Source organism: Dipodomys merriami, unplaced genomic scaffold (assembly GCF_024711535.1).
Source record: "Dipodomys merriami isolate MVZ:Mamm:240054 unplaced genomic scaffold, mDipMer1.0.p SCAF_82, whole genome shotgun sequence".
In the NCBI taxonomy this organism is placed as follows: Eukaryota; Metazoa; Chordata; class Mammalia; order Rodentia; family Heteromyidae; genus Dipodomys; species Dipodomys merriami.
Window position 1 is genome coordinate 2,435,976 of NW_027206424.1, and position 24,836 is coordinate 2,460,811.

The 24,836-nt window shown below is 51.2% G+C and overlaps 1 protein-coding gene across 3 annotated transcripts; it reads right to left on the reverse strand.

Moving 5' to 3' along the window:
* Positions 1-147: 147 nt before the first annotated feature.
* Positions 148-24,299, reverse strand: Mki67 (marker of proliferation Ki-67). Of its 3 annotated transcripts, none has more exons than XM_070011417.1 (14): positions 24,182-24,299; positions 21,546-21,624; positions 21,343-21,458; positions 19,690-19,756; positions 18,040-18,085; positions 16,568-17,575; positions 15,393-15,568; positions 13,552-13,864; positions 13,345-13,463; positions 13,062-13,233; positions 10,817-10,972; positions 3,331-9,956; positions 2,430-2,864; positions 148-439 (listed from the first exon to the last, which is right to left on the reverse strand). In XM_070011417.1, the coding sequence occupies exons 1-14, from the start codon at positions 24,268-24,270 to the stop codon at positions 374-376; spliced, it is 9,468 nt and encodes a 3,155-aa protein (XP_069867518.1). In that variant the 5' UTR covers positions 24,271-24,299; the 3' UTR covers positions 148-373. The 3 variants fall into 3 exon arrangements, with proteins under 3 accessions (XP_069867518.1, XP_069867517.1, XP_069867519.1); XM_070011416.1 differs by having other exon boundaries at positions 13,552-13,870; XM_070011418.1 differs by lacking the exon at positions 16,568-17,575 and having other exon boundaries at positions 149-439; positions 13,552-13,870.
* Positions 24,300-24,836: the final 537 nt, after the last annotated feature.

The following is a 24,836-nucleotide window of genomic DNA, read 5'->3' on the forward strand; positions in this document are numbered from 1 at the left end:
TCAAGCACAACCTCTTACTAAGTTGGCTGAAACATGTAGTTACATCCATTGGTCTGAAGACAGGGCTTCCTGTGTGCAAGGCCAAGGCAGACTGAACACAAGAGGCAATGACCTGCAGGTCTTTATTCTAGAATACGAAGAGCCATGTTGTATCCACCCCCCCCCCAAATTTTACCCTTTCATTAATGAGGTCCTTCCATAGTCTCTTTTATGACACGGAGCTTTTGAAAACGGGTCAAACCCAGGAGATGCTTAAATTTGTTCCCTCCCCTCCCCCCCTGCCCCCGATACTATTATTTACAGAATTCACTCTTACAATGACGGTGGAAGACCTGAGCACTAATCCCACTCTTCACTGTATCCTCAATGCCTGCTACACATCTTCACCGTCGAGCGGACGCCTGGTTCTCACTCTCTTGGAGCTCACGGTGTTGTCTGCCTGTTTGGGAAGAAAAACACAGTATTAGAAGACTTAATCCAACTTCTTACGATCAACGCTGCTGTGTAAAACCCCAATCCTTACAGGTGTTACACGGTGCCTTCATTTGAGATAATTTTTAGGTTAGAAATTAATTTTAAGATATAGCAACCACCCTAAAATATTTTTCCTAACCTTTTTATAATTTTCAGTGTTGTAAAGCAAAATTTTCCTTATCTTTTCATACCAAAATATCTCATGTATTGTTTAATGTATACTATATGTAATAGGAAACTCAATTTCTTTATCAATGTAAACATTTGCACTAATAGGAAATGCTATTCACCCTGTGCTGGTGGCTCACATTTATAATGCTAGTAACTCAGGAGGCTGAGATCTGAGGATCTCAGTTTGAAGCCAGCCCAGGGAAGAAAAGTCCATGAAGACTCTTAGCTGCAATAAGCTACTCATACCCTGGAGCAAAAGAAGCCCAGGGACAGCCCAGGCCCTGAGTTCAAGCCCCAGGACCAGGGAGGAAGGGAAGGAGGGAGGAAGGGAAAGAGGTTGGTTCTTCAGAAAAAGGGCAGAAGCTGAATCCAAGGCGGGCTGGGAGGAGGCCTGAGACACAGCTGAGACTCACTCTGGGACCCTGGCTGGGATGGAGAGCCTGGAGGCAGACCTGTCACCCCAGTTTAGTTTGCAGAGAACAATCTCACATCACAAACCGCCGATGAGATTGTATTTGCTCTTCTCATCCATGTCAAGATGTGCTTCCCGATAACCTAGGCAACTCCCTCGCTGGGCACCTGCTCCCGGAAGTGGAAGGGGGCCTCGGGAAAGCTAAGTTGCAAACTGAGCAGGTGTAGTTTGTAGGGAGAGAGCAGAAATATAGGATGGCCAGTCCACTAAGGACACAACCCTGGAGAGACACGCGTGTCAGGGTGGGTGCAGGGGTGATGGGGAGAGGCCCCAGGACCCGACAGGGCATTGCCGCACTCACGTTGAGGCCTTGCTGCTGTGCCAAGTGAAAGGAAGGAATACTGTTCGTCCTTCAGTGTCACTCCAATGAGGCGCCATTTGCCAAACAATTCTGGCCTTTTTTGCTTTGTTTTGGTGCCAGTCCTAGGCCTTTGAACTCGGGGCCTGGGCACTGGCCCTGAGCTTCTTTGTGCTCAAAGGCTAGCGCTCTCCCACTCCAGCCTCAGCTTCCACTTCTGCCTCTTTGGAGGCAAGTCTCATGGACTTTACTGCCAACTACGATCCTCAGATCTCAGCCTCCTGAATAGCTAGGAGTACTGGCATGAACCACTGCTACTCAGCTTTTTGGTTACTGTTGTTTTGTTTCAATTGGGGGTTAGTCTCTTGTACTTTCCTGCCTGGGCTGATTTTGAACAACACGCCTCAAATCTCGCCCTCCTGAGTAGTTAGGATTACAGTCATGAGCCATTGATGCCTGGCTAAACTTCCTATTAAGCCAGCTAAATCAATCATTGCCCCAGAAGGAAACAAATCCATTTTCATTACACTTTACAGCTTATGCAAATTATTAATTTATGAGCTACTTGCAGCCACACTTATAGTCCATTAACTTTGATACCGTCTGGCTGAGGAGGGCGGGGTGAGACATGCACCTCCTATTGAGCATCCGTTACCAAGCCCTCTTTGGCTCGGGCAGGCTCCCAGCCCTGGCTACCTATGCATTAGTAGGCGAGGCTGAACCTGCGACAATGTCACCTACAGTCTAGGGAGCTGCGTGAAAAGCTGTCAAGAAGAGAGGACCGAGTGAGTTCCTAGTTCTTCCAGGATGGGTGGAGTCTTCAGTCATCTGAACTCCCCATCTGAAGAGGAAGTCCCACAGCAGGCGAAGCAGACTGCAGTTCAGGTAAGGACAGAGACGCGGCTCTGGTCAGTGCTCCTGCCGTCCAGCTGTGTGCTGGCTGACTGTGCGGTCATACACCCCTTTGCAATATGAGACCTTTCTGTCTTTTCTGAGACACAGTCCATTCCTTACCTTCTTTGGATTTTCTGCACCTCGCTTGGCCCCTCGAGTTACTCTGGGCTTGGGTTCACTGTCCAAAGTGCTTCCTGCGGGCTGGATGGCAGTCCTCTTAGCTCGCAGGCCCCTCACATCTGGCCTTGCCCCGCTCTCGTTCTGACCCCTGCTGGAGCTCTCCTGACTCTCCTTCACCTTGTCCTCGGCGGGGAGGGGCGTGGAGGCCTTGCTCTGCCCTCCAGACCGCAGGCCCCCGCGGCCTCCTCTGACTTGGCCCCGCGTGGCAGGTTGCTGGCCTCCATTCTCTTGGTTCTGTGGCTCTGTGTCTTGGGAGGTCTTCTCAGGTTTCTTTGCGTTTCTCTTTTCTGTAACCTTCTCTGCAGACCCAAGCCCTTCAGGGCTCTGCTGTCCCGCACGTGGGTTTTGTGGGTGTCTGGTGCGCAGAGACATTCTCTGAGGGGGAACACATCCACGTAGTTACAAAAGATGACAGCACACCTCCAGATTCTACCAGCCAAACATCCAACTTCACATACTCAAAAGCAAACACCACAGGAGTAAAAAAGGACTGCAAATTTGTATTTCTTTTCTAAGAGATTCAAAGCCTTCCTCCTACAGAGAAAGGGCCATCTGTACTGATGTATTAGAATCCCAATCTCAATGTCTAGCAGGCCATACACCAGCTCTAACATTTAGGTGTCGGTACTGAGAAGGCTCCAGTACGTGGGTGGCCCCTCAGCATCTGCTGCCGGCCGGCCCAGGACTCTGCACTCATGGGGATTCGGGTCTGCAGGAACCTCACAGCCCAGGCATTTCACCGCTCAAGGTGGGAGCTGGACATTGCCCTGGTAGACCCACGTAAGACACACAGCTCCTCCCAAAGGGCCTCGCGCCAGCACCGAGTGCTCAGGGCTCTCACCTGATTGGCAGCAGCAGGCGCCTCTCTGGGTTCCCCGTCTTCTGCCTCCGTGCTGTTGCAGCTCTGTTCTTCCCGCAGGTGAATTTTGGGAGCGAGAACTCTCAGACACTTCAGCATCTTTAAAGGCCGGGGTGGCCTGGGCCTCGGACGGACAGCTGGCTTCTCCTCTGAAGAAGCGGGCGTCGCCGTCACAGAGCTCTGCACACCGGGCCCATCTTCTCCAGGTTCCTGTTTGGGGATCAGGGATGTCACAGGCTTCTCTTTTGGGGCCCTGAGGACTCTTCTGGAGGCCTTCAGAGGTTTGGGGGTGACCGCACTATTTGTCAGCTCTTCTGTGTGCACTGGGGGTTGGACTGTCTCTTTGGGGGCAGCTGGGCCACCGAGGGGCTGGGTGCTTTCCTTACGAGCCCCCCGCAGCCTCCTGGTACCAGTGACATTATTTGCTGGGTCGAAGGCCTGCTTTGCAGATTCCTTTGAAGCCTGGCTATCTGTAACATCGCCTTCTAGCACCTTCCGGGTGCGTGTGGTTTGCTTCGATGCTCGGGTCAGCGTCCTAGCCACCGGGAGCTCCTCCTTCGTGTCCACCGTGCCCCGTCGTGACCTGGTCGCTCTCTTCCAGGGGACAGAGGTGTCCTGCGGCTCGGGCTGTGCAGGCTGGCGGGGCGTGTTTGTGGACTTCTCATCGTCTGCTGGATCCTCCGTGTGAGCCGGTGTCTGGAGAGCCTCTGGGAGGCTGGCCGGGTTGAGAGGCGGGGCCTTCTCCGCAGCTGCCCCCCGCAGCCTCTTGGGGCGAGCTACTCTTGCTGCGGGGGCAAGTTCTGGCTGCAAAGGTTCCTCCAACAGAGTGACGCCCTCACCACTATGCATGGGCTTCCCGGCTGTCTTCCTGGTCTCCCGTGCTGGTCCCGAGGTCTCCTTGCTCACCACAGCATTCCCACGTCTCGTCCTGAGTGGTCTCCTGGAGGCTGTGTCCGTGTCGGGCTCTGGCTGTGGAGACTGGTGGGGGATTCTGCCGGCGCTCGCATCACTTCCGGAGTCTTCCGTGTGCGCTGGAGGTTGGATTGTCTCATTGGAGGCAGCCAGGCTGTCTAGGGGCCGGGTGCTTTCCTTACGAGCCCCCCGCAGCTTCCTGGTACCAGTGATGCTTTTTGCTGGGTCTGGGACCTGCTTTGCAGATTCCTTTGAAACCTGAATGTCAGTAACTTTGCCTTCTAGGGCTTTCCGGGTGCGCGTGGCTTGCCTGGACGCTCGGGTCAGTGTCTTTGCCGCTGGGAGCTCCTCCTTTGTGTCCACCGTGCCCCGTCGGGTCCTGGTCACTCTTTTCAGGGGGACAGAGGTGTCCTGTGGCTCGGGCTGTAGAGGCTGGCGGGGCGTGTTTGTGTCCTTGGTTCCGAGGAGCTCCTGCAAGCCGGCCTGGGCGTCTGGGGATGGCGCCTTCCCAGGCCCCCCGCGAAGCCTCTTGCCTTTGCTGCCAGTTACGCTGTCCGCGGGATCCAGTTTCCGTTTCGCACGAGGTTTAACTACCCTGGCCCCATCTTCACCTCCGGGCACTTGGGGTGTGCGTGTGGGCTCCCCATCCGTGGGGGCTTTCCCCAGACTTGCCCTGGCCCGTCTCTTGGCGGTTGCTGGGGAGTTGGTTGGTGGTGGCTGTGGTGCTGCGCGGGGCACCGGGTCCTCGCGGCGGCCGGGCGTCTGGAAGAGCTCCTGCAGGCCGGAAAGGTCCTCCAGGGGCTGGGCTTTCTCTTTGGGTGTCATTCGCCGCAGCCTGCTGCCAGCTCTTCTTGCTGGGTCACGGGCTGGACGTGCAGATACCTCCCCGGCTTTGGGGACCGTGACCTCACCATCTGGCACTCTGTGTGTCTGTGTGGTCTCCTCCAACGCCGCTGTCATCTCTGGGGGGGCCGGAAGTTCTTCTTTCACCCTCAGCGTTCCCAGACTCGGCCTAGACGGTCTCCCTGGTTCTGACTGTGGAGAAGTGCCGGGCAATCCTGTGATTTCCATAGCTATCGAGTCCTTGGGGAGGCCTGGGGTCCGGAAGAGCTCCTGCAAGCCGGACAGGTCCTCCAGGGGCTGGCTCCTTTCCTTAGGAGCTCTTGGCTGCTTCCGGTGGCCCTGTCTATTAGCGACTGTGCGTGGTGTCTGCATTGTGGATTCCCCTAAAGCGGCCTTGCGTTGTGTTACCTCAGGGCTGCTCTTAGCTGCCCCTGACAGAGACCGAGACCTCTGCTTTGTCTCTTCTTCCACATCATTCCCCCGACTTGGCCTGGGCTGTCTCCTTACACCTGCGGGAGTTCTCACTGGCTCTGGTTGTGGAGATCTGCCGGACACTTCTGTGCTCCTGTTAACAGTCTTTGAGCCCTTGCTGTGGTCTGGAGTCTGGAAGAGCTCCTGGAGGCCAGGCAGGTCTCCCGGGGACTGGCCCCTCCTCTCCGGCGTGCGCCTCCTAGAGCCAGTGGAAATGGCCTGCAGGTGTGGTTTCTGCTCTGGAGTCAGCACAAGCGCTGAGCTGGCGCCCCCTGGCTGTGGCAAGGTGTGTGTGCACACGGCAGACTGCCTTTGCTTCCTGAGTGGGGAAAGCTCTTCTTTCACAGCCAAGTGCCCCAGACTGGCCCTGGGCTGTCTCTGTGTGCTCCTCGGGGTCCTGACTGCTCCTGGTTTGGCAGATGTGGAGGCTGTTTCTGTGGTTCCATCAGCAGCGGTCGTGTCCTGGGCATGGCCCGGGGTCTGGAAGAGCTGCTGCAAGAAGGACAGGTCTTCTAGAGGCTGGGCCTTCTCCCTAGGGGTCCTCCGCAGCCTCTTGCTGACAGTCACACTGGCTTCTGAGCTCAGCTTCCGCTTTGTGGATAGCTTCCCAGCTCGGGTGCCACTGACCCCATCTTTGGGTTCATGGAGAACCTGTGAGAGCTCCCCGAGTCCTGGAAGCCGCCCCTCCGTGTGGGCTTTCCCCAGGCTCATCTTGGATCGTCTCCGTGTGCTTCTTGGAGTCTTGACCGGCTCTGGTGACATTTCTGTAGCTTCACCAGGAGTCCTTGGATCCTTGCTGTGCTCTGGTGTCTGGAAGAGCTCCTGGAAGCCGGACAGATCCCCCAGGAGCAGGCTCCTTCCCTTAGAAGTCCGGGGCCGTCTCTTGGATCCAGTCAAGTCTCCGGTCATGTCTGGTGTCTGCTCTGGAGTTTGCACGAATGTTGTGCTGAGTCCCTCTTCTTCTGGTGCTGTGGGTGTTTGCAAGGCCTTGCCTGGTGACTGCTGAAGTTTCCTGAGTGAGGAAAGTTCTCTCTCAGCTATGTTTCCCATACTTGTCCTGGGCTGTCTCTTCACACCTGTGGGAACTTTAACTGGTTCTGACTGTGGAGCTTTTCTGGGCATTGCTGTGGGTTTGATCACAATCATTTGGTGACTACTGTGCTCTGGTGTTTGGAAGAGCTCCTGGAAGCCGGACAGATCCCCCAGGAGCAGGCTCCTTCCCTTAGAAGTCCGGGGCCGTCTCTTGGATCCAGTCAAGTCTCCGGTCATGTCTGGTGTCTGCTCTGGAGTTTGCACGAATGCTGTGCTGAGTCCCTCTTCTTCTGGTGCTGTGGGTGTTTGCAAGGCCTTGCCTGGTGACTGCTGAAGTTTCCTGAGTGAGGAAACTGCTTTCACGTCCACATTTCCCACACTTGTCCTGGGCTGTCTCTTCACACCTGTGGGAACTTTAACTGGTTCTGACTGTGGAGCATTGCTAGGCGTTGCTGTGGGTTTGATCACAATCATTTGGTGACTACTGCGCTCTGGTGTTTGGAAGAGCTCCTGGAAGCCGGACAGATCCCCCAGGAGCAGGCTCCTTCCCTTAGAAGTCCGGGGCCGTCTCTTGGATCCAGTCAAGTCTCCGGTCATGTCTGGTGTCTGCTCTGGAGTTTGCATGAATGCTGTGCTGAGTTCCTCCTCTTCTGGTGCTGTGGGTATTTGCAAAGCCTTGCCTGGAGACAGCTGAAGTTTCTTGAGTGATGAAACTACTTTCACATTCACATTTTCCAGACTTGGCCTGGGCTGTCTCCTTACACCTGCAGGAGTTCTCACTGGCTCTGGTTGTGGAGATCTGCCGGACACTTCTGTGCTCCTGTTAACAGTCTTTGAGCCCTTGCTGTGGTCTGGAGTCTGGAAGAGCTCCTGGAGGCCAGGCAGGTCTCCCGGGGACTGGCCCCTCCTCTCCGGCGTGCGCCTCCTAGAGCCAGTGGAAGTGGCCTGCAGGTGTGGTTTCTGCTCTGGAGTCAGCACAATCGCTGAGCTGGCGCCCCCTGGCTGTGGCAAGGTGTGTGTGCGCACGGCAGACTGCCTTTGCTTCCTGAGTGGGGAAAGCTCTTCTTTCACAGCCAAGTGCCCCAGACTGGCCCTGGGCTGTCTCTGTGTGCTCCTCGGGGTCCTGACTGCTCCTGGTTTGGCAGATGTGGAGGCTGTTTCTGTGGTTCCATCAGCAGCGGTCGTGTCCTGGGCATGGCCCGGGGTCTGGAAGAGCTGCTGCAAGAAGGACAGGTCTTCTAGAGGCTGGGCCTTCTCCCTAGGGGTCCTCCGCAGCCTCTTGCTGACAGTCACACTGGCTTCTGAGCTCAGCTTCCGCTTTGTGGATAGCTTCCCAGCTCGGGTGCCACTGACCCCATCTTTGGGTTCTTGGAGAACCTGTGAGAGCTCCCCGAGTCCTGGAAGCCGCCCCTCCGTGTGGGCTTTCCCCAGGCTCATCTTGGATCGTCTCCGTGTGCTTCTTGGAGTCTTGACCGGCTCTGGTGACATTTCTGTAGCTTCACCAGGAGTCCTTGGATCCTTGCTGTGCTCTGGTGTCTGGAAGAGCTCCTGGAAGCCGGACAGATCCCCCAGGAGCAGGCTCCTTCCCTTAGAAGTCCGGGGCCGTCTCTTGGATCCAGTCAAGTCTCCGGTCATGTCTGGTGTCTGCTCTGGAGTTTGCACGAATGCTGTGCTGAGTCCCTCTTCTTCTGGTGCTGTGGGTGTTTGCAAGGCCTTGCCTGGTGACTGCTGAAGTTTCCTGAGTGAGGAAAGTTCTCTCTCAGCCATGTTTCCCACACTTGTCCTGGGCTGTCTCTTCACACCTGTGGGAACTTTAACTGGTTCTGACTGTGGAGCTTTTCTGGGCATTGCTGTGGGTTTGATCACAATCATTTGGTGACTACTGTGCTCTGGTGTTTGGAAGAGCTCCTGGAAGCCGGACAGATCCCCCAGGAGCAGGCTCCTTCCCTTAGAAGTCCGGGGCCGTCTCTTGGATCCAGTCAAGTCTCCGGTCATGTCTGGTGTCTGCTCTGGAGTTTGCACGAATGCTGTGCTGAGTCCCTCTTCTTCTGGTGCTGTGGGTGTTTGCAAGGCCTTGCCTGGTGACTGCTGAAGTTTCCTGAGTGAGGAAACTGCTTTCACGTCCACATTTCCCACACGTGTCCTGGGCTGCCTTTGTGTGCTTCCTGGGGTTCTGGCTGTTGTTGCCTGTGGTGCTTCACGGGTCCTTTTTGTGGTTCTGTCAGTAATCACCAAGTCCTTGGAAAGACCTGGTGTTTGGAGGAGCTCCTGGAAGCCAGCCAGGTCTTCGAGTTGAGTCTTCTCTTTAGGTGTCTCCTGTTGTCTCTTGCTACCAGTTACATTTCCTACTGGATGTACTATCTGCTTCGCAGGTTCCTTCAAAGCTCTGATGCTTATGACATCTGGCTGTGTGACTTTGGGGGCATGTGTGTCCCCCACTGATATGTGAGCAAACTTCCTTAATGCTGACAGCTCGCTGGCATCCATTTTCCTACTCGGTGTGACTGGCGGTGCTTTTGTGCTTATTGGCATAGGCTGTGGAGATTTGCGAGGTACTTTAGCTTTCTCATGAGCCATGGGCTGACCTGGTGTTTGGAACAGTTCTGCGAAGCCGACCAGGTCTTCTAGAGGTTGGGTCTGCTTCTTAGGAGTTCTTGGTCCCTTCTTCACCCTAGCTGCACACGCAGCTGGGTCCCCGTGTGGTCTGGGAGTGCCTGGTGTCAGGTTCGTGTGCGTGGGCTGATGTGACACGTGGGGGGCATCCTCCTTGCTGTCCTCTGTCTTCGGTGGTCTCTTTCTGGTGTTTGTGAGATCAGCTCCTTGGGGGGAACTATCTGTCCCGGTAGTCTGCTCGGCCTCATTTCCTGGCTCCTTGGCATGGGCTGGTGGACCCGGGAGCTCTTTGGGTCCAAGTTTCTGCCCCTCGCTTCTTGATCTCCTCACAGCTGTCTCCTTTGCTGCACTTTCTGTTGATTTGTCCCTTTTCCTGCCAGTTTCTGCGGATCCTGCGCTGTCCTCGCCCTCCACCTTCCGTGCCCGCAGCGGTGTCTTCCTCAGGGGTGTGTCCGTGACGCCCTCAGCCGGGGGTCCGTCGCTTCCTCCATTCTTACTTCTCACAGGTGGCGTCTGTGAACTCCGGAGCTCCCTTGATTGCCTTAACCTGCTGGCACTGGGTACTGTGTTCAGAGGCTCCTTCACAGCATCTGGAGTTTTCCTTTCCGGGTGAGTCGTTTTAGGCATGTTCTGAGGAGTCTTTGCAGTGCTTCTGTCTTCTCTGCTCTGCTGTTTTATGGTGTGGCTTTCAGAGCATTTATCAGATGGCTCCTCTGCTGAGTTCTGAGAACTGAACACTGTAAGAAATAAAAATGCATACAATAAGCATCTTTGCTGCACTATATCCTTAATGTGATATAATTAGTAGTTCAGTTTCATCATCTGCTTTGATAAGAACAGGCTACCAATCCAATCCTAAATCTATCGTAGTTATGTTCTACACCACCCTTAAGTATAAATCTCTTTCTTAACATGCGGAGGCCCTCACGAAGTTGTGCTCAGAATCTGGAGTAATTACTTGAGGGGAAAACCAGACTTTAGAAGAGTCTTCTGAAGGCTGCCATGCTGCAGGGCACTGACCCGAAACAAGGCAATTTTTCTTTGCACATTAGAAAGTTACAACTATTTCTTGCCTTCATCTCCAGGGAAGTGGCAGGGCCTGTACTGTGTATGTGCAAGAACCACACTGTACAAGGAACATCTCACTGTTAGCACCAGCAAGCACTGGCAGGGTAGCAAGCGATTCCTTCTGCCCAAAGCCAAACAGGAAGGTAAGGAAATACATCCCTAGCCTCACACACTCTGTCTCCTCCTGTTTATCAGAGCAGATGAGTAACTCAGCAGTTTGAAAGGAACTATCTTTCTCTTGTATAAGTGCACATTTTCTATTTGGTAATTAACGTCAATATGATAAGATGCCAGTGTACTTCTCCACATTATCATCCTCTTAAAACTAAAAGCATACAGAAATCATCATCACCAATGAACTTGGGCTCTCTCTGTCTGTTAGTAGATGCCAGTATTAGTTCAACTCAAATGGCATTTTACCAGGGACGTCTGTTGTAGAGAAGGAACAGAGAGTTGTCTGTGATGGAACAGGGCCCTCAGCAAGTCCTGGGCAAAAGTAGAAAGGTGCTAAGAAATAAAATAGGCCAACCCCAAGTCTCGGAAGTGGTGCACAGAGGATTTTCTCCTGAATTCACTCCTTGAAACTGTTTTCCAGTCAAGTTCTCTGGACTAGAAAGAGTGAAGGAGCCGGGGCCAGTCGTCTGGGGCTTCTCCTTCACTGGTGTCTTGAACAATTCAGTTATCCCTGATAAATAAGAACATGAAATAGATGTGTATGTATGTAACACAGGTACGAAATATAACATGACATGAGGTCACTTCACACAGAATGAACTACAGGACAGGCGGTCCATGGGAGTTGAATCCGTCAAAGAATGAGAGGACAGCCAGAGGAAAACTTAGCCAGGCCCCATCTCAATAAGAAGCTAAGTCTAGTGGTACGTGCCTATTAACCCCACCTGTAGAGGAACACAGCACAGGCCTCACTCGGGCATAAATGAAAGACCCTAGCTGAAAAATAATGAAAGCAAAAAGAAGTGGGCTGTGGCTCAAGTGGTAAAATGCCTGCTGCAAGAACAAGGGCCCTGGGCGGGAAGGGATGGGAAGGGGAAACAAAGGAGGAGGCTACAATGCTTGATAAGAAATATACTCATTATCTTGCCCATGTAATTTTAACCCCTCTGTACAGTATTTTCATAATAATAATAAAAAAAAAAGAAAAAAAGAATCAATGTGGGGGTAAAACCCCATTATATCAACTACTTAACATAAACTTTAAAACTTGGAAGAAAAAAAAAAAAAACAAGGGCCCTGAACTCAAACCCCAGTACAACAACCAACATCTCACTTATCTTCAAGTTATCTTTCATCGTTTACTCTTTAACATTTCATAACTTCTATATCAGTATATCATATATATTCACAATTTGTAAGCATACGTACACACAATCTATCTAGCTTTGGTTTTGTATTTTGTTCTTCTTTAAAAGGTAAATGTTAATCGACCCAAACACAGCTCTTGTTATAGGCTACTTGGCACACGTTATACAGACAATGCATTATACTGAAGGGTTTAATGACTTGCTACTCCTCATCTGCCATGAAATAAGACTCCGTGTACCCAGTTCTAATCTGACCTCCCTCCAGAACTGGACAGAGTGAAAGCGTCAAGCACACCATGACACACAGCCACAGCGCCTCCTTGCCTTCAGGGCCAGGCAAGCATGAGGGAGAATGAAGTGGGGATCATGCCATCACCAGCGGCTTCGGAGAACTTTCTCACAGCGCCTCCCTTCAAGTGATGGCTATGCTCCTCAGAACGACTGAAACTGGATTGCTTTCTCTTGCCTGGTTCTAATACAGATTCAGAATCCATCGAAGATCTCCATGTGAGAAACTAGAAACTCGACCGGAAAGAACGAGGGAAAAATCTAGAACATCTTGGCATAGGAGGTAGCTTCCTAAATAGAACTCCCCAATAGTTCAGCAAATTAAGAGCATGGATTGACAAATAGCTGTCCAGCAAAAAGGTGACATAGGCAGAGACTTAGCCAACAGGTGGGGAGCACCAGCAGGGCCAGGGCGACCTTACAACTAGACAGAAGAGCCTGAAGGATGGAGAAAATCAGCATGGAGAAAATCTTTTCCAGCTATCTATCAGAGAATAGGTGTAGCTCAAAGAACGAACCTAAGCGGGCTGCTCGCTCACACCTGTAGTCCAAGGCTGAACTCTGATGATCAGTTCAAAGCCAGCCCAGGCAGTCAAATGTAGAGGACTCTTATCTCCAATTAACCAGCAAAGAAACTGCTAGAAGTGGAGGCAGGGCTCAAATAGTGAAGTGCCAGCCTGGAGCAAAAAAGCTAAGTGGGAAGCCCCAAGTTCAAGCCCCAGTACCAGCACAACAAAAAAAGAACACAATTCCCAAAGAATCAACAACTCAATAGGTGGGCAAATAAACTGAACAATTCTCGAAAGGACAAAACACATGGTCAATAAATATGGAAAGAAGGTGAATCTTGAAAAGCCAAGTATTGCTCTGAAACAACGAGTCCCACCTCTGAGATAAGCATTAGTGTGACAGCAGTGTCACATGAGAGTCTGCACCTGCCCCATGGAAAAGCATTCTCCCCACCTCTCCAGACGAAATGTATGCATTGGAACCACCTCGGCAGAACACACAACCCCCAGAGCAGACAGAGACCTGTCCTTGCACTCCACCCAGCTTTATATCTTCTGTGCCCACGCTCTCAAGTAGACAAAGATAAGTGGCAAGCATCAGCAATGTCACAACCACTAGGATCAAAGGGGTTCAGTGACAGCGCAGGCTGCTTACCTGACAGATCTTCACTGTAGTCCATTTTTCGGTTGAACACAAAGCTGTTCAGCATCCTGGAGGGCCGAGCAGGAATGCTGACCTTTTCAGTCTGAGCTTTCCCGATGACAATGGTACAAGGGGAGTTGGCATGGCCGGTGCTGAACTGATGGCGAACGCTGGCTGTAGGCTTCTGTAGAAAATAAGTAAGAGGGGGTAAGGTGTGAAAGCATAGACACACGCGGGACCGGGTCATGTGACAGCGTGACTAGTGTGGACAAGCGAGGCGGCGCGGCGGCCATACCTTCGGGGTGCTCGGCTTCCTCTGTCTTCTGCCCACCGGCTTTGGAGGACCGTGCTTCGGCACTCTCACCTGCGTCTGTTTAGCACCAAGCTTCACGACATCTGCCCACGATTTTGCAACTGTCAAAGGGAAAAGATGGGGATGCTGCTCAGCCTGGCAAGGCCTCGGGCACTGACCTTCAAAGGCGCCTGCCACCGCCACTCTCACCGATGAGGTTGGCCTCTGACGCCCCGCTTCTTCTCTTAGAACAGATCCTCTGCAGGATGTCATGCTGCCCGCGGCTGATGGATGTCCGCTTGGAAGCCGAGCCGACGCTCTTCCTCCCCGCTCTCTTAGGAGCGTCTGTCTGTCCCGGGGAGCCGCTGACCCCAGAGGCAGTCGAGGCCTTGCCTGATCTGCGTCTTTGGCCGTTTACCCCAGGCTGGGTTACTCCAAGACTAGAAGCCACAGCGCCTGTGCACACATCCTGCGCTGTGACCTCCACACAGATTTCTGAAGATTCTTCTTCCCCAGATGGGGGCTGCTCCTGACAAGAGACATAGTTTCATAAGAAACTTTGCCAAACAACCAAGATTTCCACAATGCCTGTCACCAACCTATTCCACAAGGCATGGCACATGATTTCAGGATGGGTGTGGTAGTTCAAGCATGTAATTCCAGCTATGGGGGGTGTGTGGGGGTGAGGAAGTGAGGAGGGAGTAATAGACAGGGATCAGTTCAAGGCCAGACAACCCCTATAACAAGAAGCCAGGTGTGCAACTCATGCCTGTAAATATCTCAACCGAGGGGCCAGGCGCATGACTTCACACCTGTATGTTCCAGCTACAAGGGAGGCAGAAATAGGAGGATTGTTATGTGAGGGTGACCTAGGGGAGGGAAAAAAAAAAGAGTTCAAAGGCTACCTGGAAAACAGGCAAACATACCACAATGAGGACATGGCTCATGCACAGAGTTCAAAAACCCAGTACAAAGAAAAAGTATCTAAGATTTATCTTGAATCAATAGATATTTAAGACCTGTCTTCCAAGCCTAAAGAAGTCAGCTGTCCCACTCATTTTTAAATTTTTTTGGCAGACCTGGGTTTGAATTATTATTCGGCAAGTGCTCTACCAGGTAAACACAAACCCAGTCATTTTTGTGTTACATTTGATGTTTTAGATAAGGTTTCAGTTTGCCCAGGGCTGGCCCAGATCCACAATCCTCCTCTGCCTGCCTAGTAGCTAGGATTACAGATGTGCACGGCCAAGCCCAACCCTGTCTGTTCATTAAGGGAAGAGCAGGGCAACACAGCATTGGTTGAGTCTAAGTTGAGATCTTCTGGGTGAAGTGTGGAGAGAACACGTGCTCATTCCAAGGAGGAACTCTGACTGGTCCCAGCAACTCCAGCTGCAGGTTCCAGTTCTGAGCTGACATTACAGGGAAGGAGAATGCAGGAAAGCGTTCAGAGTACCTTCCATCTCCGTTCCATAGCAAGAGGCAATAAAGCCTTCCCGGGCCCTGTGAGGAAGGTGATCTCTGTGGACAAATGCCTCTGGGATCTAAAGCCAAGGGAAGAAGCCAGGCCAAGCAATAGATGGCCAAAGGGCTAAGAGTGGCCTATGTAGAGAGGCGGCTGGACTGCCAGATTCCCCTTCTCCACAGTTAAAATGCTTTAATTGTAGCTCACAAACCTAAAAGAAAACAGAACACTCCTTGTATTTGCATGGGGCCACGTTGCAAGGCGCCAGGGTGGTCACACATCACTACAGTTATCAGGATGTTCCCCACGGAAGGAGAAAGTGCAGGCACCTGCTGCACAGTGACCCCGCCCTACACCCCAGAGCCTAAGTTCACCTCCCAGTGCCCAGGGTGCTGTCTTCAAATTACCAAAAAAAAAAACAACACCAAAAAACATCTAAGACCTGGGTGTGGTTCTACCTCGGGGTGCTGGAAGGGAAGAAGAGAAGGGAAGAAGGGAAGAGGGGAAGAAGGGAAGGGAAAGGAAGGGTAGCGGCAAAGAGAGCCACCAGTAGTGAGGAGCACAGTGGTCAACAAGTGTAGCGACTCACCTTGATGATCTTCTTCAGGACAGCCGGCGTGTGGGTGACAGGCAGCTTCCTCTTGCTTGGTGTTTCTCCTCTTTTGAGTGGTGTATTTGGAGGCAAGTTCTCATCGAATAATTCAGGTCTCAGACGACCACCAAAGGACACACGTCTTCTCTTCAAAGAGGCTCCCTCGCTCTTGTCTAAATGAGTACACAAATGAGAAATGAGCAATTTAAAAAACAAAAAAAAAACCTACACCAGGACTTACAACTTATTTCAAAGTAGCACTGGAAAATAACCCACCCGAAAAATGCACGGAAACCAGACAGCTTCATTCTCACCGAATAGTGACGAAGCCAGAGCAAGCCAGAGACTCAAGTTCCAACTGGACAGTAATGACACATGACATGTGTGGCTCAAGCTAATGACCAGCCTGCAGGAGTGGCTGGTCCTGCGGAACAGACAATACCAACACAACTTTACTAACAGACTGAAAAAACTTCCTAGGACTCATACACGGGCCTGGCCCCGACCTGCCAGTGTGAGCTGCAATGTCTCCAGCCAGCAATCAATTCATGCAGTCCCACACAAGGTCCTGAGCCACCAGTCAGCACAAATCTCCCATCGCAAGGCTCAATGGAACATATCTGCACAACAGGCCACGTGTGAAGAGGGGACCTTGCTAAGACTAAAGCAGGGGACCGCTCCTCTCTGTGTGCAGAAAGAAGCCACACCTACGCCAACCACGGTGTGCCCCCGGGCTGTCACTTTCACATTTGCAACAGGGAGATGAAGATTCACCAGTAACTGATTCCAAACTGAACCCAAAGGAGACAGTGGACCAGGTAGGGTAGCCGCCTGTAGGTGAGTGCAGACGCTAAGTGGAAAGCCATCTGATTCTTCTCCTTACTGATTTGGGACAGATGGAGAGGAGACCCCATGTCTTTGGGTGACCCCATCCTTCTGACTGGCCTCCCAATGTGGTTCTCTAAGCGCCGGGACACCTCTTCTAGCCTCAGAGGTCTGAGTCCCCTACCGTCCATTTGCTGAAAGGTGAGCACACTTCCTATCACCTGCTCTAAGTGTATTCTTCACCAGAGTTGCCATGACTGATTGACGGTCTCCTCAAGTCATACCTCTATATACATGGTGGGTATTAACCTTTTGGGGGAAACAGATTTACAGTTAAATAAACTTACTAATGGAATCACCAAAGTTGCTGATATCAACTGAACTAAGACCAGGTAACCCAGAGCCAATCTGTCCGGATTTCACAGCCAATTTGTTGGGCTCATCAAGGAAATCCTTTGAAATCTTGCTTTCAGTACGAGGAAAGCACTGAGTTACAAAAGGCTCCTTTCTGACTTCTGGAGGACGCCTTTCTGCCTCTGCAGGAACGCTTCTGCTTTTGGAAGAGAGACTGTCTGGCTGACCGGCGGGGCTGGCAGTGTCCCCCGCAATGGCTGATGGGCGATTTCCAGTCAGGCGCCTCCGAGGAGTGACAGGTCTATCAGCTGACCCAATGCCTTCACCTGGGCCCAGATTCACCGCCTCTCCTCCAGTAATATACAGGCCTGTGTCCTTTCGTGGCTGGGAGTACCGCCCTGGGCTCTTTGTTGTAGTCTCAGCCACAGAAATGCTAGAATTCAGGGCCTCGTCAGAAGTGTGAGCAGGGTCCGCACTGATGCCCTTTTCCTGGGTCTGGTTGGTTTCTGGTGTGAATGAAGAGGCTGCCTTAATGCAGAGAGTGTCAGCAGACCTTGGTCTTGCTTTGTGTGACCCCCAGGGCAGGTTCTCCCTTCTCTCTTTCTCTGTGGCACTATCAAGCTGCAATCCTGATTTCCTCCGAGTCTGTGCAAGGCTTTGTTTTCGCAAGCTGAGGCTCAACTCCTCCTTCATCGACTGATACAGCTTCTCAAAGGGAGACTCTGTGTCCTTGCTATTGTCAAGGCTCTGTGCCAAGGGTAAAGACTTTAAGTCTCTTGCGGTTACCCTGGAATTCTCCTTAGGACCCCTAGGAGTGGGCCTTCCTGCTTTCCCTCCGTCGTTTCCCACTTGCTCTGGGGAACAAGCGTGAAGTAGCTGTGGGGCTGCTCTGTGCTCCGAGCCGTCAGGGGTAGCGCTGTCGCCCATGAGCTCCTTGCCGGGCTCCTGAGACCTTGAAGCAGTGACTTTTGAATGGGTTCTGGAACCTTGAGCTTTCCCATCTTGGCAGTAAATTATGAAATAAGAAACAGAAGTTCAACATTTTTCTCAACGATTAACCACTGTGGAATTCACTATCTATTGTATCAAAACCTAGCTTCTCATTTAGTGCTCACAGTACTTGGTTGCCTAAAATGTACAATACTATGATCCTGATACTCTGATGCAAATAAATCATATTGCCTTCACTATATGTAAGGTAAAGCATGCTACCGATCCACCCAGAATTAGGGACAAGTGAATGTACAAGCTGTGTACACCTGAACACGACCCTGAGCACGGAACCCCAAAGGTCACTAGGGGACGAGCTAGCTCAGCTTTCTGCCTTAGTATGACCTGTGAAAAGCACACAGCCTCCTAAGGTTGGGGGAAAAAAAGACTTCACACTTGCATGCTCCTCCTGCCCCTCCCATGAGACAGCGCGCTCACCCCGAAGGTCCCACAACATGACCCAACCAGTACAAACCAGGGGGAGTAGAGAGGCTGGATCTGGAGGATCGCCGTGCCCGTGCCTGTCAGGTGGAAAAATAAAACAGCAGTGATTTAGCACCTTCCTAGTGCTGACATTCTTCATAGTAAAATTGTTCTTATTAATTAGCTTCTGTGCCAAAATTCTGTGTTCCAGAAATGGCCCAAATCATTTAGAAGCTTGTGGTCGTGACACAGCTAGAGCTTCTTGGCTGACTGTATTTATGTACATAGACCGTTAGAATAGAATACAAACTACAGGTTTAAACAGACACCAAAGCTCAGAGAACTTCCTTGAAGTTTATCCCTAACGTCACATGAGAGAACAGAAGCTAACATTCAACCTCACCTACATCTGCTAACTCAATATAGTACAGAACTTCACACTGCCCGAGTTTCCTTAGAAATGGGCTCAAGGGTGTGTTGGTGAGTTCTGTTGCGGCCTAGCCTGTGCTCTCCTGGCTGGCAGACAATCACTGTGTATGAGAGAGCCCCAAAGTTAGGGCCCACGTGGGAGCTGCACCCCATACTGCCACCTCAGCCCCAGCACCCCTAGCCTGCCGCAGCACACAGTGCCTGCATCTTCTTCCTATGGAACTTCTGTTGATTAAGGAAAAAATTATCCAAAAACGATTACTAAAGATAAAGAAGATCGCTAATTCTCTCTAATTATTGTCTGTGAGGCTGTGGCAGGATTAAAAACTTCAATGATTAATTTGAAGACCAGCATGAACTTGTTTCAAAAACAGCTCAAAACAAAACAGCTGAACTTCAGTGGCTCAGGCCTGTAATCCTAGCTACCCAGGAGGAGGCTGAGATCTGAGAATCACTGTTCAAAGCCAGCCCAGGCAGAAACGTCGCTGAGATTCTCCAGTTAGCCACCAGAAAACCAGAAGTGGCACTGTGGCTCAAATCATAGAGCTGAAGCAGCTGAAGGACAGCGCCCAGACCCAGAGTTCAAGCCCCATGACTGACAAAACACAATAATAACAACAAAACCCAGCCAGGCATTGGTGGCTCATGCCTGTAAGCCCAGCCTACAATATGGCACTTCCAAGGAGGAGGGGCTCATCATGATTAATCTTCCTGTCTTCATTCAGTACTTTCCTCTCACCTGTGGACTCTGCTAAACCAGCCAACTTCGCTGGTTTAGCTTTGGCTTAATCAAACTTCCTTCCTCTGTTGTTTTAGATACCAAATAAGACGATACCAAGTAGCAAATACTCCTATAGGAATGTTGCCCATGTTTTCAGTGACATAAACTGAGCTGTAATGTCTTCTCCCGATTTATCCAGCTTATTCCTGATGCAATTTTTCCATTCTCAAGGAATCTAAACTTCTATATGTTAAGATATGTTTAGCTTTTTCATTTATAAACAACTTCAAATTTCTAGATAGTTGAGATAACTCTTTGTGGAAGATGATAAGTTTTAATTTCAGGCTTCAATAGGAACATCTTATGACTGAACATCCAAAATGAACAACCAGAAAAACCTTATTAGTATAGACATGTGTGGTGACTCATTCCTATAATCCCAGCGACTTTAAAGCAGGGATCAGGAGATCAAATCCCAAGCAAATGTTAGCTAAAACCCATCTCAATAAAACACAACAAATCAGCCCAAACCCATGTTGTATTTCGCATCACCTGCTCCTGTCTTTTTCCTGGAAATTCATCTGGTTTGCTTTCATTCTGAGGACTTTCCTTTTCATACCTGCAAAACCCAGAACAAGACAGACTTGAATGAAATGCGTAGAATCCGTGGCTCATGCCTATATATTGGGTTATATTCATAGACCTCCTAAGGAAGCAAGTCAAACTTTGTTCAGAGTATCATCTTATATACAGAAGTTTAGAGTTAGGAGAATGTCTTACACTAACAAATTACATAACTGTCCTTAGGTTTCTTTTGGACACTGCCATCAGATGCCGACCTTCTACTGACTGGCACAAGATGGCCTTCTACTGACTGGCCACCTGTGACTCCACCCATGTTCCACACCCAAGGAGTCATCCACAGGCCCAGAAGGCCCATCAGCAACGTGCTCTTCACCCACACGGCAAAGTCACGTGCTTCCAGGTGAGACAAAGCAACCCTTTAGAACCATGAGCACTTATTGAGTCTGGATGAAACACTGCGTCTTATCAGGCCAGACAACTGTTCCTACAGGTCTCAGCGACCAAAGCATAGGTGCAATCCTTCATGATTCGCAAGGTAATTTCTAGAGCTTCAGTGAATAAATGGCCAGATTTGAAGTCAGATGCCAAGTAAGTAACATCTGAAATTATCAGATATTTTGGAACAGTTTCTCATGATATCAGAGTACTGAAGACAAATCTCTCTTCCTAAGACCCATTTTCTACTCTCTGTGGAGGGCATTTAATAATCACAACTGAATTATGTTTCTCTTTGGTGAACAGTTCATTCCAGGTTTATACTTCCTAACTAGAAGTTTATGTTTAATAAAGTGCCCTTTAAAATAGTACATAACAAAGAACATTCTACAATGATTTGACAGGTCAATCCAACCAGGTGCAAGTGGCTTGTGGGTATAATCCTGGCTCCTCAGGAGGTTGAGATCTGGAGGACTAAGACTCAAAGCCAGTCCAGGCAAACTCCACTAGACTTACCTCCAAAATTAACTAGCAAATATTCCTGCTGGAGGCGTGGCAAGTAGAAGAGATCAGAAAGCAAGTGTGAGGCCCCCGAGTGCAAATCTCATATTGGCAAATAATAACAAACATGATAACAAAAATGATCATAAAATTGTAAAAGTCACTATCAAGAAGATATTGCAATCAAAAGCAAGTTACCCTCCTCTACTCTTTCACACAGTGAGACTGAAAGAGGATACTCTCTATGCCTCAGATCATATAATCGTATTATCAAAATGAAAAACAAGAGCCACTTGACAAGTTCCAAGAGCCAACATATGCCATAAGAGCTAAACAAACCTGAAATTACAGGATGGAAAATATTACACTAAGCAAGCCCTAATCAAAGGAAAACATTTTGGTACAGGCATGTGGTTCTAGCAGGTTCTGAGTTCAAACAGCCTCTACAGGACCAAGTCGCCTGCCTCTGCCTACTTAGGTGACCTCAAATCCGGGCTCCCATCACATTTGAGCCGCACGTGTCATTCAGAAATCTTTAGGCTTGTACGTTATCAGCGTTGGAAATGAAGGTCTGAAACGTTTCGACATTTGCCAACATGAAAGCAGGGGCCACACTGAACGGGGACACTGGTCCGCAGGCAGGGACAGCGCGACGTCTACCTCAGCCAGCCACTCGGCGCCTACCTGAAAGACCGGTCAATAATAGTGATGACATCGCCGTGTTTCAGGTGCACAGGTTTGTCAATGGCAGACCCATTCAGCTGGGTTGGATTTGTAGAACTGAAATTATATAATGTGGCCTACGGGTGGAGAGCAGGGGATATCTGTGATTAGCTCAAGGGCAAATAGGAAAGCTTTAGAAATGGTCTACCGCGCAACCCACTTACCTCCTGTCCGCTGACCTCAATTCTGCAATGCAGTTTTGACACTACAGGGAGCTGGATGCGAATATCACATTCGATATCCCTTAATTAAAAAATGCAAAAAAGTATGGTGTTTTTGTTGTTTTCACAACACTTCAGTTTTTCAAAATAAAACCAAATTTGGCCAGCATATGTGATCTGTAAATGCAAGACGCTAGCTAAGGCCAGTGATCTGTATTTCACAAACATCACACAAGAAGCAATTTTAGATCTTTAATACAGAGTTCTTAGAAATTATTATTTTAGAATAATGAGAACACCAATTACAATTTAGAAATCACTGTTCAAAAGCACACATAAAGTATTTTATACTAATTCTGAAGAATATTATTTTAGTGCTTTAAAAAAATAAATAAGCCTGTTTGTTTTATGGGTGTTTTACTCCAGCCTTCACAGCCCTAGCTCTCATAGCACCTCTCTGTGCTTGTGTCTTCATATAGAAATAGATGATATTAGGTTATACTGTATTATATGCTAGGTTTTATTATTCTGTATGTTGTTTTGTTGTGTCAAACAAGTAAATGAGCTGCATACATCATTCATATGTATGGCACAAACACCACTGTGTGGGAGCTTTTCACTGCTGTTCTAAAACCACATACTAGCCAGGCACTGGTAGCTCAATCTGTAACTCTAGCTAATCAAGGAGGCTGAGATCTGAGGATCAAGGTTTGAAGCCAGTGATTCCAGCAGCAAAGTCAGTAAGACTCATCTCCAAAAAAAGCTGGAAGTGGGGCTATGACTATAGCAGTAGAATGCCAGCCTTGAGCACAAAAACTGAGACTGTGGCAGGCCTTGAGTTTAAGCCCCAGTACCAGTACACAGAATGAACACAAACACACACACACACACACACACACACACACACACACACACACACACACACACACACACACACACACACACACACACACACACTCCACCTGAACTGATAGACTTGAGTCAATGAACATTACAAATACTAATCTGCAGGCAAAAAAAAACCTATCTAAATGTATTGGGCTCAAACAAAACTGAAACTCTTTAGTACAACTACTTAGAGATAATAAAAGTTACATTTATATACATAACTGTACACATATATATTTATCAATATAAACAATACAAAAATATCACTGAGTGCCAGTGGCTTGTGCTTGTAATTCTAACTACTCAGGAGGCTGAGATAGATCTGAGGATCACCATTCAAAGTCATCCCTAACCGGAAAGTCTGAGACTCTTTGCTAATTAGCCACCCCCCCACACCCACACCCACACACGCATACACAGGCACACACACACACCACACATGCACACACAGCTGGAAGTGGAGCTGTGACAAGTGGCAGAGTACTAACTTTGCTCAGGGATGGTGTCCAGACCCTGAGCTCAAGCCCCAGGACAGGAACAAAAGAAAACAAGATGAAAAGTATCTAGCTTCAACTTGCCCTTCCACAGGAGCTAGCATGGCAAAGCACAGAACTGATCATTCCTAAGTCCTTCTGTGAGCAACTAGAGAAAGGTTCACTGGTAGCTTCCGGGAGCTTGCTTCAACATCCAGAGGTGGTGGACATGAACTATGAACTGCTAATTCTGTTTCTCTTCCACATGAACCTCTAGAATCCAAGCATATTCCTTCCCTGAAGTCACACGACCAAACACGAATTCACAGACTACAATCTCTACTGTACAATAAATAAACCACCAAGTGACCAGATCTGAGAACGCCAACTTTACTTCTTTCTTTCTTTTAAGGCAGGGGTTCACATCCCTAATCCTAGCTACTCAGGAGGCTGAGATCTGAGGATGGCAGTTCAAAGCCAGTCTGGGCAAGTAAGTCCCTCAGATCCTTATCAATTAATGTTCTCTCTCTCTCTCTCTCTCACGCACACACGCACGCGCGTGCTCGAGCGCTACCAGAAATGGAGGTTTGGCTCAAGTGACAGAATGCCAGCGCCCGAGTAAAAAAGCTAAGAGACAGCACCTAGGGCTTGAGTTCGAACCCTAGTGCTGTCAGGCACAAAAATTAATAACTGCAAGTGCCACGTAGGCACACGGGCGCGCTCGCGCACACACACGCAGAGGATGGGGGGGGGAGCGCCGGGCCGGCGTCAGACCCCGCACCCGGGCACTGCGGCGGTGACCCGAGGCCCCTCCCAGCCGGGCTGTCCCGGGCCCTGCCGGGGAGGCCGCCGCGGGCCCACCTCTCCCAGGCTCGGGGAGACGATGTCTCCAGACTCCTGGGTGGCCGCCGTCGGAGCCTGACCAAGTCCAATCCCCGCCCGCCGTTCCCGGCTCCGGACCCGCACCCGGGCCCGGCCACGCGCAGCCGGGGTGCAGGCTCCCAAGCGCCGTCCGCACAGCCCGGGGTTTCGGTCTCCGCGGGCCGGACCGGGGCTGCGCATCGCCAGGCCAGCGTCCACCCGGAGGCCAGGCGCGGGGCAGGGAGCGCGGGACACGGGGCAGAAGGCAGGGGGCAGGGGACAGGAGGCGTGGGGCAGAGGGCGCGGGACAGGGGCAGGGGGCGCGGGGCAGGGGACGAGGGACACGGGGCAGGGGGCGCGGGGCAGAGGGCAGGGGGCGCGGGGCAGAGGGCAGGGGCCACGGGCGGCCGCGCTCACCTTCCGAACGAGCAGCTGCGGAGGCTCAGCGGGAAGCGGGCGCCGTCCAGGCCGCTCCTCTTGATGGTGACCAGGCCCGGGGGCCCCATCGCCGTCCGCCGCCGCCGCGGTGCGCGCGGATCTGCCTGGCCGGGGCGGGGTGTCACCCTGGCGGCCGGGCGGGGCCCTCGCGCCGCACCCCGCGTTCCCGGGATCGCCGGTCCCTCGGAGGCCAGGCCCGGCCGACTTACCGCGCGGGCCAGCCGAGGCGACCCCGCCAGGCGGCGGGTGGTCCGCCCCGCCCCGCCGCCGGTCCTCCGCACCACCCCGCGCAGTCCGGCCGCCGCGCTGGCCCGCTCGCTCGCTCGCTCCGCCTCGCCCCGCCGCCCCGCACCGCCCGGCCACCCGCGCCGCCCGCACCTCCCGCAGGACCCGGTGGCAGTTCCGCGCCAAAGACGCGCTCTGCGCCTGCCCGATTCAAACGAAAACGGCGGTTCAAATTCTGGCGCTAAGCGCTGCGATTGGTCAGAATGACGTGGCGAGAGACCAATAGGAAGAGCCTGGCGGGAGTGGGCGGGCGCAGTGGGTGTGGTCGTGGACGGAGCCTGGCAGGGAGCGAGGTGGGGGTGGAGAGGCTCCAGGGGGCGGGGCTTGCGTGCCCGGGTCCTGCGCTTCC

Excerpts from the sequence above, each read along its gene's own strand:
- Mki67 (XM_070011416.1), bottom strand. The coding sequence starts at position 24,270 with ATGGGGCCCCCGGGCCTGGTCACCATCAAGAGGAGCGGCCTGGACGGC. Across the intron at positions 17,576-18,039 it reads CAGCCTCTCTACTCCCCCTG|ATGGGAAAGCTCAAGGTTCC; the intron begins GTTTGTACTGGT and ends TTTACTGCCAAG. Across the intron at positions 10,973-13,061 it reads CTACAGTGAAGATCTGTCAG|GGATAACTGAATTGTTCAAG; the intron begins GTAAGCAGCCTG and ends CTTATTTATCAG.